Below are 15,518 nucleotides of genomic sequence, written 5' to 3'. Positions count from 1 at the left end.
TTTTTCCATATAAAACAACTGAGGTTATATGTGGCTTTGCAGCTGAGAAGAAATCAAGGTCTCGGCTCCCATTAACTTTTGGAGCTGACTGTTACCATATCATAGAGCCCCTCCCTCCCCTCATTCTCTCCCTAAAATTCATAACCCCCATTTGTTTGACAGGTCACATGATAAAGCATGTTGGTGTGGGGTGGAATTAGGTGGAGTGGACAGAAACATGTTGACCCTGACATGTTTTTTTGCAGAAGTCAGAAAGTTTATGCTGATGCATTTCCTGTTACAAAGAACTATAGTGCCCTTAGCTGTTCAGTGGGCAGTCACTTACTTGAAGATACCCACATGTGAAAATCATGCAGCCCATCAAAAGTTACTACTGCAGAGAGTCTAGTTTTCAGACTTTCCAGTTTTGATGTAGAGCACCTTTGAACAAACAACTCCCCGTGTGGAAACCGGGATTATATAGTCCCATAAGAAGGCTGTATCATCTCAGGCAATGAGCATTAGAACTGCACAAAGAAGCAAGATAATATGGTACCTTACCTGCAATATCAATATCTCTGACCTCTGCTCTTTTCACTAGCAGCAGAAAAAGCAAGCAGAATGTTAGCATTGCCTTCTAACATGGTGTATCCTTCATCAACTTGCGGTGACTTTCAGGGCAGATATAACCTGATGCGTTTTTTTTCATGGGGAAAAATCTCTGTAATGTAAACACACACAAACACTCCAAATGGCCAACAGTCTCTGAAAACCACTTCTTATAGGAAGCTGCTAAATAGAAAGTCTATCCAGGTAAGTAAGATAAAGGTAAAGTGTGCCATCAAGTCGATTTTGACTCCTGGTGCCCACAGAGCCTGGTGGTTTTCTATGTAATAGTCTTGTATAGCTCACTGCAAAGAAAGAGTTGCACCTGCAGCTTGGTTGAACTCTTTGCTGTTAACTTGTAGAGGCTTGTAGGGGAACCTAGCCCAATTTTAGCAGAACGTGAGAACCACTGGGCTTGCAGGCGAGCCCAGCTGCCTCAAAGAGCTAACCTGCTTGCGAAGCCCTCCCCTTAGCCCAGGTTAGCAGAGCGAGTGCTCCGCTAACCGGGGTTTCCAGATCGTGTGTTGTTGCAGTGCGGCTCTGCACCGCAGCAACTCATGAGGAGACCCCCAACCGGGAGGCTAAAAAGCAGCCTCCCAGCTCGGGAGTCTCTCCAGCATGCTTTGCCTTGGCTCCCCTGAAGCATCTCCCCAAAGGAACCTGCCCCACTCTTTGACAACACTTATTTAGAATCCATCTTCAAAGCAGCAACTTATTTATATGGTTCATGAAGGGGAGAGCAGCAAAGGACAAAAATACCAGCCTTTGGTGACCAAACACACATCCTCACCCCTTTACCTAACACTCTCAAAATACTGATCAGATATTCTAGAAATCATCAACTATAATTTTAATTGCTTGTGGTGAATTGAATGGGTGGTTAAAAGGTGAAGTGAGTCAATATGCTTCCATCAGGTTTCCAGATAGATAGATAGATAGATAGATAGATAAGGTAGATTTATGTTTTGTAGAAATTAGTGATCAGGGTGATTTTGTTACAGGTCTTTCCTTTGCTTTTCATTTGTTTATTTTTTTGTTTGTTTGTTTACCTAAAAGAGAGGAGGGTTTTGAGAAATGGGATGGGTATTTATATATTACATAGAGTTGAGAGAGAGAAATATTATACTATGCTGAAATATGTAATTTCTAATCAGCTATGTTTCTATATCTTAATGTATGTTTGTAAAAATTGTTCATCCTGTCTGAAAAATTATTATTTAAAAAATTAAAGAGAAAATCTTTATTACGGTAAGTGGCCAGCCTTAAATACACTACCTCAAACAATGAACAGGAAAAAACAAATATATAATATCAAATAAACAATATAAACCAGGGTTTCCAGACCACTGTCTGAAAACCACTGTTTTTAAAACAAACAGCATAAAACTATACTACTGCAACTTTAGTATAGTGGAGCAAGATCTAAAACCTGGAAGTTCCTAGTTCTTAACTCAGTTCAGCTGTGAACTCACTCCACAGGCCTTAGAGCCCTTCTATCTGTAATATAAGATTAATACAGATCTCTAGGGGGATCTCTATACTTGGGTAGACATGTTCAAAGAACATGGGCTACCCCAGGCCCCTTCCCAAAGGAGAGGGGCTGCTGACAGGGGTGTATCTAGGGTGAGGGAGGCAGGGCACGTGCCCCGGGCGCCACTTGAAGGGAGGCACCATTTTTAAAAAATTTATATTTTTAAAAATGGCAGCTGAAAACAAAATGGCCCCTGTGCATGCCCAAATGATCTCTGTGAGTCTTTAGGCCATGCCAGGCCTCGCAGAGGCCATTTGAGCATGTGTGGTGGCGATTTTGTTTTCAGCGTCCATTAAAAAAAAAATTAAATGGCCACCGCACATGCTCAAATGGACCCCGCAAGGCCATAGAGACCAGAGGGGGGAGGGGGAACCTTTGCAGACTCCCCACACACGGCCTTTAGGAAGCCCCCCGAAGGGGCTACAGGTGATTTTTTTAAAAAATATATATATAAGACACTGTACACATATTCAGTTTGGCACTATGTATAGAGAATCAGGGTTTGTGAATACTGAGCTGAAGCTTATGAGCTAGGATTGTATTCATTTGCTCTTACTTTGCTTCTTGTGATAAGTGAGTTAAATGTGATGTCTTAATAATATGGCTATTAATGATGAGTTTGTCTTTGAATCAGTGTGAAATCCTTAGTATTAAGGCCCACTGGGAGTTTCTTGCTGTCTTTCTCTCATTTTAACTGTCTTTCTGAAATACTAGAATATATTCCAAGCAGTGACACAGTTGACTCTGCATATCCTTTAATTATTTTAGAGTATCTGAGAAAAGTCAAATTCTCCATTTATTTTAAAAACTTATGTAATCGTGATACTATAATGCATAGTAGAGAATTAGACAGGCACTTCTGTTTAGTTTTCCAAGCACACCTCCACATAGTATTTGTGTATTTCATGAGCCCCAGCATACAGAAATTTGTAGTTTTCCAGCATTTTTGATCTGGCTATGTCCACTCCTAAATCGTTTTTGAAATATTAAAAGATTAACGAGCTTAACTTGTATTTTTTAGCTGATATTATGGTAAAGTTATCTGAAAGATGGGTGTCAGATGTTTGGACAGGGGGCGCAATTTCATTGCTTGCCCTAGGCTCTATTATAGGGATGTGCACGGTCCGGAGAAGTCCGGACCAACACCGAAGGGGGGCCTTGTTTTTAGGGCGGGGAGGGCTTGCTTAGCCCTCCCGCCTCCTTGCCCCCGCCAGCGCCCGTATTGTACAGTATAGGGGCGCTGGAAACCAGCCGCCCCCCCCCGCCGCCGCGGCGAAATAACCCCTAAAACCAGCCAGCCCTCCCTCCCTCCCAGCTAGCTGCCCGCCCGCCCGCCCACCCACTCACCCAGTCGCTCACCCGGTCGCTGGATAAAAAGCGAGAGGAGCTCCAGCACAGAGCTCCTCTCGCTTGGAAGGCCTCCAGCAGAATGGTGGCTTGCGCGCGCGCACATGCGCGCGCCGCAAACCACACTGTTCTCCGGAGGCCCGGTCTACCCGCCGGGAAAGGGCTGGGTAGACCGGGCCTCCGATCGCTGGGTAGACCGGGCCTCCGATCGCCGGAGGCCCGGTCTACCCGGCCCTTTCCCGGCGGGTAGACCGGGCCTCCGATCGCTGGGTAGACCGGGCCTCCGATCGCCAGAGGCCCGGTGTACCCAACGATCGGAGGCCCAGCCTACCCGGCCCTTTCCCGGCGGGTAGACCGGGCCTCCGGAGAACGGTGTGGTTTGCGGCGCGCGCATGCGCGCGCGCGCAAGCCACCATTCTGCTGGAGGCCTTCCAAGCGAGAGGAGCTCTGTGCCGGAGCTCCTCTCGCTTTTTATCCAGCGACCGGGTGAGCGACTGGGTGAGTGGGTGGGTGGGCGGGCGGGCAGCTAGCTGGGAGGGAGGGAGGGCTGGCTGGTTTTAGGGGTTATTTCGCCGCGGCGGCGGCGGGGGGGGCTGGTTTCCAGCGCCCCTATACTGTACAATACAGGCGCTGGCGGGGGCAAGGAGGCGGGAGGGCTAAGCAAGCCCTCCCCGCCCTTAAAGACATACCCCCCACCCGGACCCGAACCAGGCAGGGCCGGACCGGTCCGGCAGTTCGGCCATTCTTTGGAATGGCTGCCGGACCGGTTCGGGCACACCACTACTCTATTAACCCTAGAGACACCTCTGGCTGCTGAGGGTCCACCACCTCCCTGCCTCCCTCACCCTGATTACCTGCTGCCAGCCACCCAAGTACCCCACAGTCACCAGCCACATGCTCTGCCACCATCAACCACCTGCCTGCATGCCTCTGTCCCCCCACCCTCCCCAGCACCAGCAAAGAACTGACATGCATAGGGCCAGGGCTGAGAGAGACATTTGCCCACTCTCCTGTCTGCCCTCCACCCCACCCCCCATCACCAGCAAAGCCAATGAGGACTAATGTCACCCATCACTGGCCAGTGATGTCATTAGCACTCATCAACTTTACTGGTGCCTGGGAGGGAAGGCAGGAAAGCAGATGAACAACTTTCCCTGCCCTGGCCCCATGCATGCCAGCTCTTTGCTGGTACCAGAGAGAGAGGGGGATGGGGGCATGTGGGTGGGCAGCTGGCAGTAGCAAGGCATATGGGCGGGTAGCTGGCAGCAGCTGCAAGAGCCATCAAGAAAATTAAGTCAAAAACTTTTGGCAGTGCCTATGGCACCACAAAAATGGGGGGTGGGGGCATTGTGCTACTGCTGATTATGCCACTGCTGAACTCCTTTGCAGGGCTCATGTAAGAATTAATGAGCCAATAAGCCCTTTCTCATGAGCAGAGAGAAAGGGCAAGAGGGCTAGTGGGGACGAAGCCATAAAAAGCTCACCTCCCCGCAGACGACCAAGGGCTCCCTCTTCGGTGAGACAATTACTGGCTATTGCCAGTAGCTTGGAGGGTCGGGGTGCTGGGATTTTTCGCCCTGCCCCCCGGAGTTCCCATACAGAGGTGCTCTTATTTCCGGACCTTGGGGCCCTGGTCCATGGGCTCCTGAGTCCAGGGGGGTCTCCAAATCTCCTGGGGGGCCTCCTGCCAACCCACCGCTGCCTGTGCCCACCACTGCCCAGCTGTGCCACTCCTTGCCATTTTTGCCACCACCATGTACACAGCCATGGGCTGTGGGATGAGCCAAGCAGGCTTCGGCCTCCCCATGGTGGTGGGGCCAGCGGCAGGCGCAGCGACTAGTAGGCCCGTCTGTTTGGGCCTTGAACGCACCTGCGCAGTAGGAGTATCAAGCATCACAAGTCCGTGTCAGGGAGGCCTTTGGAGGCCCCCAGGAGGTCCCCCAGAATGGAGGTTTGCTTTTAAAAAATTGAGGGGGGCCCAGTGGCGGGGGGGCTCATGGAGGGGCCCTCTGAAGCCTTTCAGGTCCAGGCAGTAAAATTACCTCGCTGCGCCCCTGCTCCAATAATGCACCGCACAAGTGCACTGTGCATTATGGGGATCTCCTCTCCCCTCCCCAAAGCTGGCCAGAAGCTCTGCAGTCTGGCAGCAGCCACGGCTGGCAGATAATCACAAAAATGCTCTCCTTAGCTTATTTTAGAGGGTGGCTACAGAAGCAGGTTTTCTGCTGAGGCACCACCAGGATTAGAACCAATCCCGGCAGTCAAAACTGGGCTGGGCTTCCTTAGCCCGGTTTTGTCTGCACATGTAAATAGCTTAAATGTGTGTGTAACATACTTTGAGAATTTTGAATGTACTATACAACATTGTTAATTATCATTACTCCTGTATATTACAATGAAATATTTCACAGTCAGAAGCAAAGTTTCCAGACCTGCCATTCAAGATTACCTTCTGAAATAGGGTGTCATTTTTAGCTGAACCACTCAAAATATTGATAAAATATTCCTGTATTAATCAGCCATAATCCTAGATACCTGCAGTGAAATGAAGGGGTATATTTCTGCAGGGAATTGGACTACCCAGCCACTATTTCAAGTTTGTAAGATTTATTGCAGTACAAGGCATACAGTGTTTAATGAAGGGGTTAATTTGAATTTGAATTCTCTGCACTGAAACACTGTTGAATGAAAATCTGTTTATTCAGAAAGCATTCTATGCAACCTCAGCAGGGGCCTAAACATTTTGCTGCCTGAGGCGAGACAGTATCTCTCTCTCTCTCTCTCTCTCTCTCTCTCTCACACACACACACACACACAGTATCTGTGGGTGGGGCCTCAGCATTCTTAGACAGGCACCAAGCCAAGAAGTGGTGGCAGGGGAATTTCTAGCTCAGGTGGGAGAAAGACGAGGTGCACCCCAGTGGGCTGAGGAGAGGGAAATGAACAGTGGTGTTATTGTGGGGCAAGGAAAAGGGGGAGGGTAGTGGATGGCAGGGTAATGCCCTTGGTGGCAGAAGCTCAGCAATTGCTGCCTCTTCTACCCTTCCCTTCCTTTGTGGTGACTGCTGCCTCTCCCTGCCTTATGGACAGGCCACCCCCTAGATAACCCATAAAATTCTACAGGGAGAATTGTACAGTATTCGCCCCATACTTTGCAGCTCTAATATATAGTGCAAGACCATTCGCCTAAATTGATGCAGTCAGGAGCACCTAGTACTAAGCTTGGTCCTATAGCAATCATATTCCCTCAGCACAATTTCCTACTGAAAGAAACCCGACAGGGGTGGGGGGTGGGGAATCACATAGAAGGTACTTCGCTTAGATATCATCTCCAGTGGCTAAACAGAAATGAGAACTAACCCAATTTAGAGAAACAGGCAATAAAAACCATCAGATTCTTTACACTGAAAGGCTTGTTTAAATAATTTGTGAATGATATTAGCACAAAGATTTGTAATTTGGAAAAAAGGCTGTTCTGGAGAATAATGTGAGAAATCTTACCTTTAAGCCTTGTGCCAGATGTGATAAGAGCTGTGGTGAACTACATATGACCGTTATGTTTCCTTTCAATCAGAGTTTCCTTTACTGTCATCGCCTCTTCCTTTGTTAGCCAAGGAGCAATTTCCGGCAACATTTCTTGTAAAAAGGGAGGGGAAATCTGTCTAAGCTGTGTTGTGTACCATGCAACAGCGCTGATTTCTAAAACATCATTTCCGAGGGGAAACAGCATAACATTCATTATACTGAGGATCCATTTATTTCCTTCTCTTTTTTCACAGATGGTCATAATTCACAGGTGGTTATAGTTCCACGATATGCCCACACTGATTATTTCCTGGAGCCCTAAAACCACCGAAGGGCTCACCAGCATTGCCACCATTATTTTCTTTGCAAATTAAAAGAGAGTGCATGAGTGAAGACTTGGTTTGTACACCCGCTAACAGTTCATGGAGACCCATTGTGAGTGCCATGGTCAAGTTTTATGAGAGATTATTTTCATGATCAAGAACTGTTTACACATTTCTGCACACATGCTATGATCCAGCTAGTGTTATTGACTTGTGCCCTCCCCTCCCTTGCTGCTACAACAATTATGGCATTCCCATGTTCTGAAAATGTACAGGATGTTTTCCTCCTGCTCAAGGAAACAGGAGGATTCATTTTTTGTCTCAGTGCATGTAAGGGCAAAGTGGCTGACCTCTTGATTAATGAAGCAGCAGTGCAACGGAAGCAGCAGCAGTGCTTCTGAAGAGTTCCAGACTAATGCTGCACCAGTGCTACTGTGTACTAGGGATGTGCACGGAACTGCAGCTGGGCAGTTCGAAGGTGGCGGGGTGCCTCTTTAAGGGCCCCTGCATTCAGAATGGGGCTTTCCTGATTCAACCTGAGTGGGATCTAAATTGAACTGAGCAGACACCCCAAAATTTGTGAGCACATGCACACACACACACCTTAGAGGAAACAGTGGATCCCATATTATGAGGCCATTCACACAATTGGGAACTGGGTAGGATAGTGTGCTGCCAATATTTGGTTGTGTGGATGCAAACAACTAGGTAGGAGGAAGGAGAAGCGATTGTGTGGATTCGATGTAGAAGGAAAAGCTGGGTAGGACAGAGCTGTCCTACCCAGCTTTTATACCCAGCATTTGACTAAGGTAGGAGCAAAAGCTGTTCCTCATCTTACCTGGTTGTTTGCACCCACAGAACTGAACATTGGGAACACATACAGCTCCCAAACCTGGGTAGGAGACACTACCTGCAGTGGGAGCAGAACTATGTAACTTGCTCATAAACATGCTTCTAGACTTAGGAGTTGACATCCAATTATTTAGTACAATGAAACCCAAACTGGGCTAATTTTTCTAAACTGGGTGAATGAACAAGAAGATGGCATATGAGGTTAAATGTAAGGTAAAGGTAAAGTAATGCAGACTGGGACAACTCCCCCCCCCCCAACATTATATATACACTGATGGAATCTGGGAAAAGTCGCAACTAATCAGATGCATCTCAGATTGTCATAGATAGTTCAGTAAAAACACCAGTGTAGTGTGTAGGCAGTGGTGAAAAAGGCAACTTCCATGCTAGGGGTTATTAGGAAAGGGACTGAAAATAAAACTATCAGAACAGTAATGCCTTATACAAATCTATGCTGCGTAGTCACAATTTGAATGGTGTGTGCAATTCTGGGCACCCATCTCATCTCAAAAAGGACATTGGACAGCTGGAAAAGGTACAGAAATGGGTAACTAAAAGATCAAGGAGTTACAACACTTTCCTGATAAAGAATGGCCACTGAAGCATTTAGAACCTTTTAGTTTTAAAACAGACATTTCAGGGAGGACTGGATAGATGCTTATAAAATTATACACAGAGTGGAGAAAGAGGACAACATTGTTTACCTTTTCATAATATTAGGGCTGACTGACTTTCATAATATTAGGCCAACTGACCCCCCTCCCCGCTAATTGGGTAAAGAGGCAGTGGTGGTTCTCTTATATTTCCCAGGATTTGGTGGGGAGACGTGACTGTTATACTGGTATATAAAACCATTAAATTTTTCAAGTAGAAATGCCTGAGACTTAACTCTCTAAACTGCCCCGTGGAAGTGGTTCAGTTTTCAAATGTGTACTTCCAGCGGGGAAAGGCAATCTGAACATTATTTGAAACACTGACTGACATCCTGACCAGCAAAGCAACAGTGCAACAGTGCTTCTGAAAAGTTCAATTAACTCAGCTCTACTTCATGCTCAGCAGTGGGGGCAAATTTCACTGGCCTACCCTTCCCCAGGAAGTGTTCCATGTTACCTGAGAATGTGTCCCAGAGGGTGACACAACCTTCAGGGACATATTTTGGGGCAACACAGAGGGCTTCCAGAGAAAAGGAAGGTAATCAAAATCCCCTTACCTCAGGTACACAATAGGGATGTGCACAAACCTATTCGGAAGCCCTTTTAAGGTATGCTGCCACCCTGAAGGCTTTTAACAGTAATGAGCACCAGAGGGGGGGAAAGTGATGGGAGAGGTAAGTGCACCCTCCCCCACCCTCAAAGAGGCCCCCCCTCCATTGAACTTCAAAACGCCCCCCTGCTCGAACCTGTTTGGAGGCCCTTAAATTGGTCAATAGACCCAGATTTTTTAAGCAATTTTATTTTCTCAGATGTTTTGAATCAAACAAGTATATCTCAACCTATTCCAAGCCCGACACAATTGTATAGTCCTATGGATAGTCTTCTACCTGATAATGAAAAGCTTACAGTTATGCTTAAGTTTCTCCAGGATCAGTGCTTTGTTTCAGCACAAGTTTATAAGAAGATATTCAATAGATTGGATTTGTAAGGAAAGGAAATATCAAGTCTTAAGGCCAACATGAAGATGATGCTAGATCTTACTGAAGCAGGAATACTTACAGCAGCTCCCTCTACTAAGACCTTTATGATGACCTAAAGAACCTCCTGGATCCTGGACATGAATATGCTAATAGTCCAACAGATACCAAGAGAGCAATTAAATGAAATTATAGCAGACTGGGAGATGCACAGTATAAACCAATAAGTTAGTAGGGGTGTGCAGAAAACTGGTTTGCCCATTTCAGTTCAAGTCTGAATCAGACTCAAACCGAGCTGAGCATGTTCGGTTTTGTCACTCCAAATGAGGGGCCAGGCTTTGCTCAAATTGGAGCCAGTTCAGGGGTTCTAGAGTTTTGTTTTTTAAAAACATTTTTAATGTACTGACAGGTTCTGCTGTGGCCTTGGGGGATGTTGCCACTGCCATGGGGTGTTCCTCTGGTGGTTCCCCGGGAGTTTCCGCTCCCCTGCTGACCTCCCCTGATATCCAAAGGGCCGTTTTGGCCAGTTTCCTGGCCTTCGGCCCTTCTGAGATGGCAAGGGACATTTTGGAGGCTGCTGCACATGCAACTCTGGCCATTTGCTTGGGTCATAATCCAGCCAAACAAATGGCCAGGGCACATGCACGGTGATCTCCAAAATGGCCTCTGCCACCTCAGAAAGAGCCAAAATGGCCCTTTGGAGACCGGCAGAAGCCAGTGGGGGAGGGGGAACCACTGAAGACTCCCCCTGAAGCCACTGCTGAACCCAGAGGTAAATTTAAAAAATGTTTTAACTCTAGAACCCCCAAACTGGCCCTGAGCCAATTCAGTGGGGTTCAGCTTGACCTGGGGTTCAGCTTGACCCCAAAGTGGACCTGGTCCAGCTCGAGGGCAAGCCCTCAAGATGGACCAGTTTGATGATGAATCAGCTCAAGGTCGAGCCAGTTCACACATCCCTATAAGTAAGGATATAGTTTCAAGGAATTCTCTAAACAGATCTGACATTTTCAAACCCTGACCTGATTATAATAGATGAGTGGCATGAATCCTCCCTAGATGAGGATAATAAAATAAACTCTATGATAGGATTGGCAGGAGAAGGAGAAGAGGAATCCTTTAAGGGTGAGTTAACACAAAGTTACGAAGATCAGGATCTTGAAATTACATTGGATTTCAATTACAATTGAAATCAGGAACCTGAAAAATTGATCCTCCATCAGGCTCTCCCCTCTGTATTTTGCTATTTAATTGGCCATTGAAAGGACTAAATGGCTCTTGGAAATCTGGAACTGAAGTCTTGAGCGACAAATTGGCCAAGGTCAGGGAAACCTTGGAAGATAAAGGAGACCTGAAATATTCCTGTTTATACCCTGCCAACCCCAGGAAACCTAGGGATATTATAGAGCTGTTTCCCCCCAATATTGACCACAGCCATGCTTTTTGGAGTCTGTTACATCAGTTTCAGGGGCAGAGCCACAATTGGGCGAATGGGTTCAAAGAACCCGAGCTTCTACCAATCTGATGTCAAACATGGGGGGCATTATTTTGGTCCTGAATGGGGCCACGTGGCCGTTTGGAGCCGAAATCAGCCCGTGCTGCATTGGCAGCATGGCCGGAGTTACTCTCCCTGCCTTAAAGGCAGGGATAGCTGCTCCTGGTCTTGCTGCCAATGCAGCGGAGCCGATCTATGTCCCTCCCAAATGGGGCCGTGTGGCCCCATTTTGGAGAGAGATTGGCCCATGCTGCATTGGCAGCATGGCTGGAATGGCTCTCCCTGCCTTTAAGTCATGGAGAGTTGCTCCGGCCCACGCGGCCCCTCTTGGGAAGGAGACCACGTGCCCCACGTCTGATGTCAGACAAACGAGGCAGGGCCAGGGGGTTGCGGTGGCTGCACACGGGCCACCACTAGCCTCCCTAGGCTGCTGATCAGTTTGAAGATAACAGCATATCTTTTGAATGGGGAACTCCCCAGAATATCCAGAGATTTATCCAACCTATAATTGTCCTTAGACAGCTGCTTTCCTTTGAACTGAGTCTGGCTTCCTACAGTAGAAGCTGGATCCATAAAGTCAGTTTTAACATACTATAAGAGACTTTTGGAAATGCCTGAATGCTTGCTTTCCAAGCTCTGATTTAATGAGCAAGGGGAGAAAGTTGTTTGGGCAAAATTTGGTCTGGATTTGTTACGTACATTCCAAAGGTCTGTCCCATGAGTGTTTTAAGATTCTTGGATATAGACACAAATTAAGAGAATAGCTTTATGGGCTGAATACCCATCAGGATATGGAATTAATCAAGACTTGAAAATTTTCTTATTGGTATTTTTTATTTATGGTTAATCATGAATGTGCTCATCTACAGGATATTTCTCCTGTGCCATTAAGAATTGCATTTACAGAACTTTGATTTCAAACTATGCCCTCTGCTTTTCTAGATGGAAGATTGAGACAAATTCCTAAAGAATTACAATTTTGTCTTTGTTGCACTTATGAAATTGAGGACATAGAGCATTATGTATTTTATTGCTTTCTCTTTCAGGACCCTAGAGAGAAATTTTTAGGCTAAATCATCTATTCAATTCGTGGAAAAATGCTAAAGATAAAATCTGTTGGTTGCTGGCTGATGTTGAGCCATATGTTACATACCAAATTGCCTTGCTTGCAAAAGTCTATCCGTATTGCATTTCTGGAAAATATTGCAGTAAACTTCTAATTTGAGAATATTTTAGCTTATTATATCCTTTGTTTTGGAATATGTATGTGCATTAAAATTGCTTTGTCATATAGTCATCATGTAGAATAAACTGGATGGGACAGGCACTAACTTTTTGGAGTTCTTTGAGAGCGTCAATGGTCAAAATGGGATAAAGATGATCCAGTTGATATACTATACTTGAACATTCAAAAAGCTTTTGACAAAGTTGCCCACCAAAGGCTCTCACCAAATGGTAACTGATTGAAGGACAGGAAACACAGGATCGGAATAAATGCACAGTTTTTATAATGGAGACAAGTACGACATGGGGTCCCCCAGGGATCTGTACTAGGACTGGTGCTTTTTAACTTGTTCATAAATGATCTAGAAGTTGGTGTAATCAGCAAGGTGGCCAAATTTGCAGATGACACTAAACTATTTAGGGTAGTGGAATCCCAAACACATTGTGCAGTGTTCCAAAAGGATCTCTCCAAACTGGGTGAGTGGACGACAAAATGGAAAATGCGGTTCTGTGTAAGGAAGTGCATAGTGATGCATACTGGGGCAAAAAAAAAACAACCCACCAAGTTTCAAATATACACTGATGGGGTCTGAACTGTCAGTGACTGGCCAGGAGAGAGAGCTTGGGGTTGTGTTGGACAGCTTGTTGAAAGCGTCAGCTCAGTGTGCTGCAGCTGTGAAAAAGGCTAATTCCATGCTCAGGGTCATTAGGAAGGGGATTAGAAATAAAAATGCTTATATTATAATGCCCTTATAGAAATCCAGCGTGTGGCCACATTTGGAGTACTGTGTTCAGTTTTGGTCGCCATATCTTAAGAAGGATATTGTAGAACTGGGGAAAGGGGCAAAAGAGGGCAACCAAGATGATCAGGGGGCTGGAGCACCTTCCTTATGACCTAAAGCCACGACATCTGGGGCTTTTTAGACATGTTAGAGGTGTATAACATTATGAATAAAGAGAGTGGACACAGGAATTTTTCTCCCTATCGTACAGCACTAGAACGAGGGGTCATCCCATGAAACTGATGGCCAGGAAATTTACGACCTACAAAAGGAAGTACTTTTCCACACAGGTCGTAATTAATCAATGGAACTCTATGCCATGGGATGTAGCGATAGCCGCTAACCTGGATGGCTTTAAAAAGGGCTTGGACAAATTCATAAAGGACAGGTCTATCAATGGCTACTAGTTAGTAGCTATAGGCCACCTTTACCCTCAGAGGCAAGATGCCTCTAAATACCAGTTGCAGGGGAGCAATACCAGGAGAGAGGACATGCCCTCACCTCATGCCTGTGGGTGTCTCAGAGGCACCTTGTGGGCCACTGTGTGAACCAGGATGCTGGATTAGATAGTCCTTGGGCCTGATCCAGCAGAGCTGTCCTTATGTTCTTAAGGAACTGAGTTGCAGGTTGTATAGATTTGGGACGTGACAAGAATAGCCAAAGTGGATTATATTTTAGCCTGATCTCCAACAACTACCCAAACACCTCTTGCTTAAAGACCTGGCATTTCTAGTGGAGCTTTGATTCTGCAAGACCATTCATGACTTCACATATGACTGTGCTTTTTAAGGGAAGTTGTGCCAGTTCTGAATTGCTGAGATTACTCAGGACACTTTCATCCACTATAGATGCATCAATCTTTTAAAAATTAGAACTGGGTTGATACAATTATTGGTTTCACAAATAAATAATCATGTCCATCATATCAGAATTGGATTGGTTCTGATAATGTTGCCCATGCACAGATTTTTAATGCATCAGTAATTATCGATGCATCAACCCACAGGATATAACAGTCCACAGGAAATAATGGGAAATAATCAAAATGTCTATAAAGATACTACTGTAAGTCAGAATGGGATGAAACTTTCAGGCACGGTAGACATTTCTTTTCTTTTCTTTTTGTTATAAGATTTTATTATGCATTTGTTAGTAATATAAGTAAAAACAGGAAAAGTTACATCTCTGAGAGAATACATGATTACAGACAAGAACATATCTATCATAAGAGCCTCCTCTATATGCAAGATACAATTGATAATTGTATATATTTATGTGTATATGTGTATATAATTATAGAATAAGAAATGTTAACTAGATTTAATCTAGTTCGATTTAAGATTATGAATCTAGCAGTTAAACAATATAAAGAGGGGAGAGTCAAAACGAGCAGCACCAACCAACCAACCAACCAACCAACCAACCAACCCCCCCCCCCAAAAAACCCCATATACATGAATATTGTAATTGATTCAGGCACAAAGCAAAACATCCATAACAAGGGTCCCATCCCATACCCACAAGCTCAAAAGTATTAATAAACATATTATCAGTTAATATTATATCAGTGACAAGCTTATAATTAGCCAGGAAGAAAATTCAAACCCAGCAGAAAACAGAACCTTCCTGAATGCAATTCACTGAAATCGGTAAAATCAATGAATATGATTTCCCTACATAAATCTCATCCGTCTTTTAATTCAGAACCTATATAAAGATTATCCAAAAGCTTTTCAAGTTAGGGTGCCAAATGCTCAAAGCTCTTTCTAATCTTTTCCATCTCAGTTCTTCTGTTTGACACGTAAAAATATTGATAAAGTAATTCAGAACAACATACTAGATAATGCCATTTATACCGCAGCTAGATGGATACACTCTAAGATTTATGAGAAAGGTGTGTGTGTGGGGGGGGATTCTTAGACCGGATTTCAATGTTATGATATATATACAAAAAATGAATGTTCCATTGGTTATTGCCTGAGTTGTAAAATCTATTAGTTTCATACAAATACATAAAAGCCATGAGTTCTAAGCAGAAACTCCAGAATAATAGTATTAAAAATATAATTATTATAACTCCAGCCAGGTACTTAGAGGGGTCCCTCAAAGCAAAATAACAGCCTACCAAAATATAAAGCTCAGCGCCAAATCATGCAGCAGAATCTTCACGTGTATCTATTATCACATCGTGTTTGGCTCTCCTCCCTACAAAACACTACACCATTAC

General features: G+C 45.0%; 1 protein-coding gene and 1 long non-coding RNA gene across 6 annotated transcripts in view; one reads left to right on the top strand and one right to left on the bottom strand.

The window, feature by feature from the left end:
* The window catches only part of IL18RAP (interleukin 18 receptor accessory protein), a 30,128-nt gene extending 23,028 nt beyond the window's left edge, over nucleotides 1-7,100 (bottom strand). The window contains exons 1-2 of one of the 5 annotated variants that reach the window (XM_053311149.1): nucleotides 6,965-7,100; nucleotides 541-700 (exon numbers count right to left, since the gene is read on the bottom strand). In XM_053311149.1, the coding sequence (XP_053167124.1) occupies nucleotides 541-610 (70 nt within the window). In that variant the 5' untranslated portion in view covers nucleotides 611-700; nucleotides 6,965-7,100. Of the gene's footprint in view, nucleotides 1-540; nucleotides 701-4,317; nucleotides 4,378-5,333; nucleotides 5,424-5,505; nucleotides 5,614-6,964 lie in introns of those variants that run through there. The other 4 variants (XM_053311152.1, XM_053311153.1, XM_053311148.1 and 1 more) reach the window with 4 other exon arrangements.
* A 157-nt stretch (nucleotides 7,101-7,257) lies between these two features.
* Nucleotides 7,258-12,612, top strand: LOC128351539 (uncharacterized). The gene is made up of 2 exons (XR_008319853.1): nucleotides 7,258-7,423; nucleotides 12,332-12,612. It is a non-coding gene; the product is annotated as an uncharacterized LOC128351539 (long non-coding RNA).
* Nucleotides 12,613-15,518: the final 2,906 nt, after the last annotated feature.

Source organism: Hemicordylus capensis, chromosome 3 (assembly GCF_027244095.1).
Source record: "Hemicordylus capensis ecotype Gifberg chromosome 3, rHemCap1.1.pri, whole genome shotgun sequence".
Lineage (NCBI taxonomy): Eukaryota > Metazoa > Chordata > Lepidosauria > Squamata > Cordylidae > Hemicordylus > Hemicordylus capensis.
Note: the sequence above shows the minus strand (reverse complement) of the source record. Positions and strands in the feature narration are given on the sequence as shown.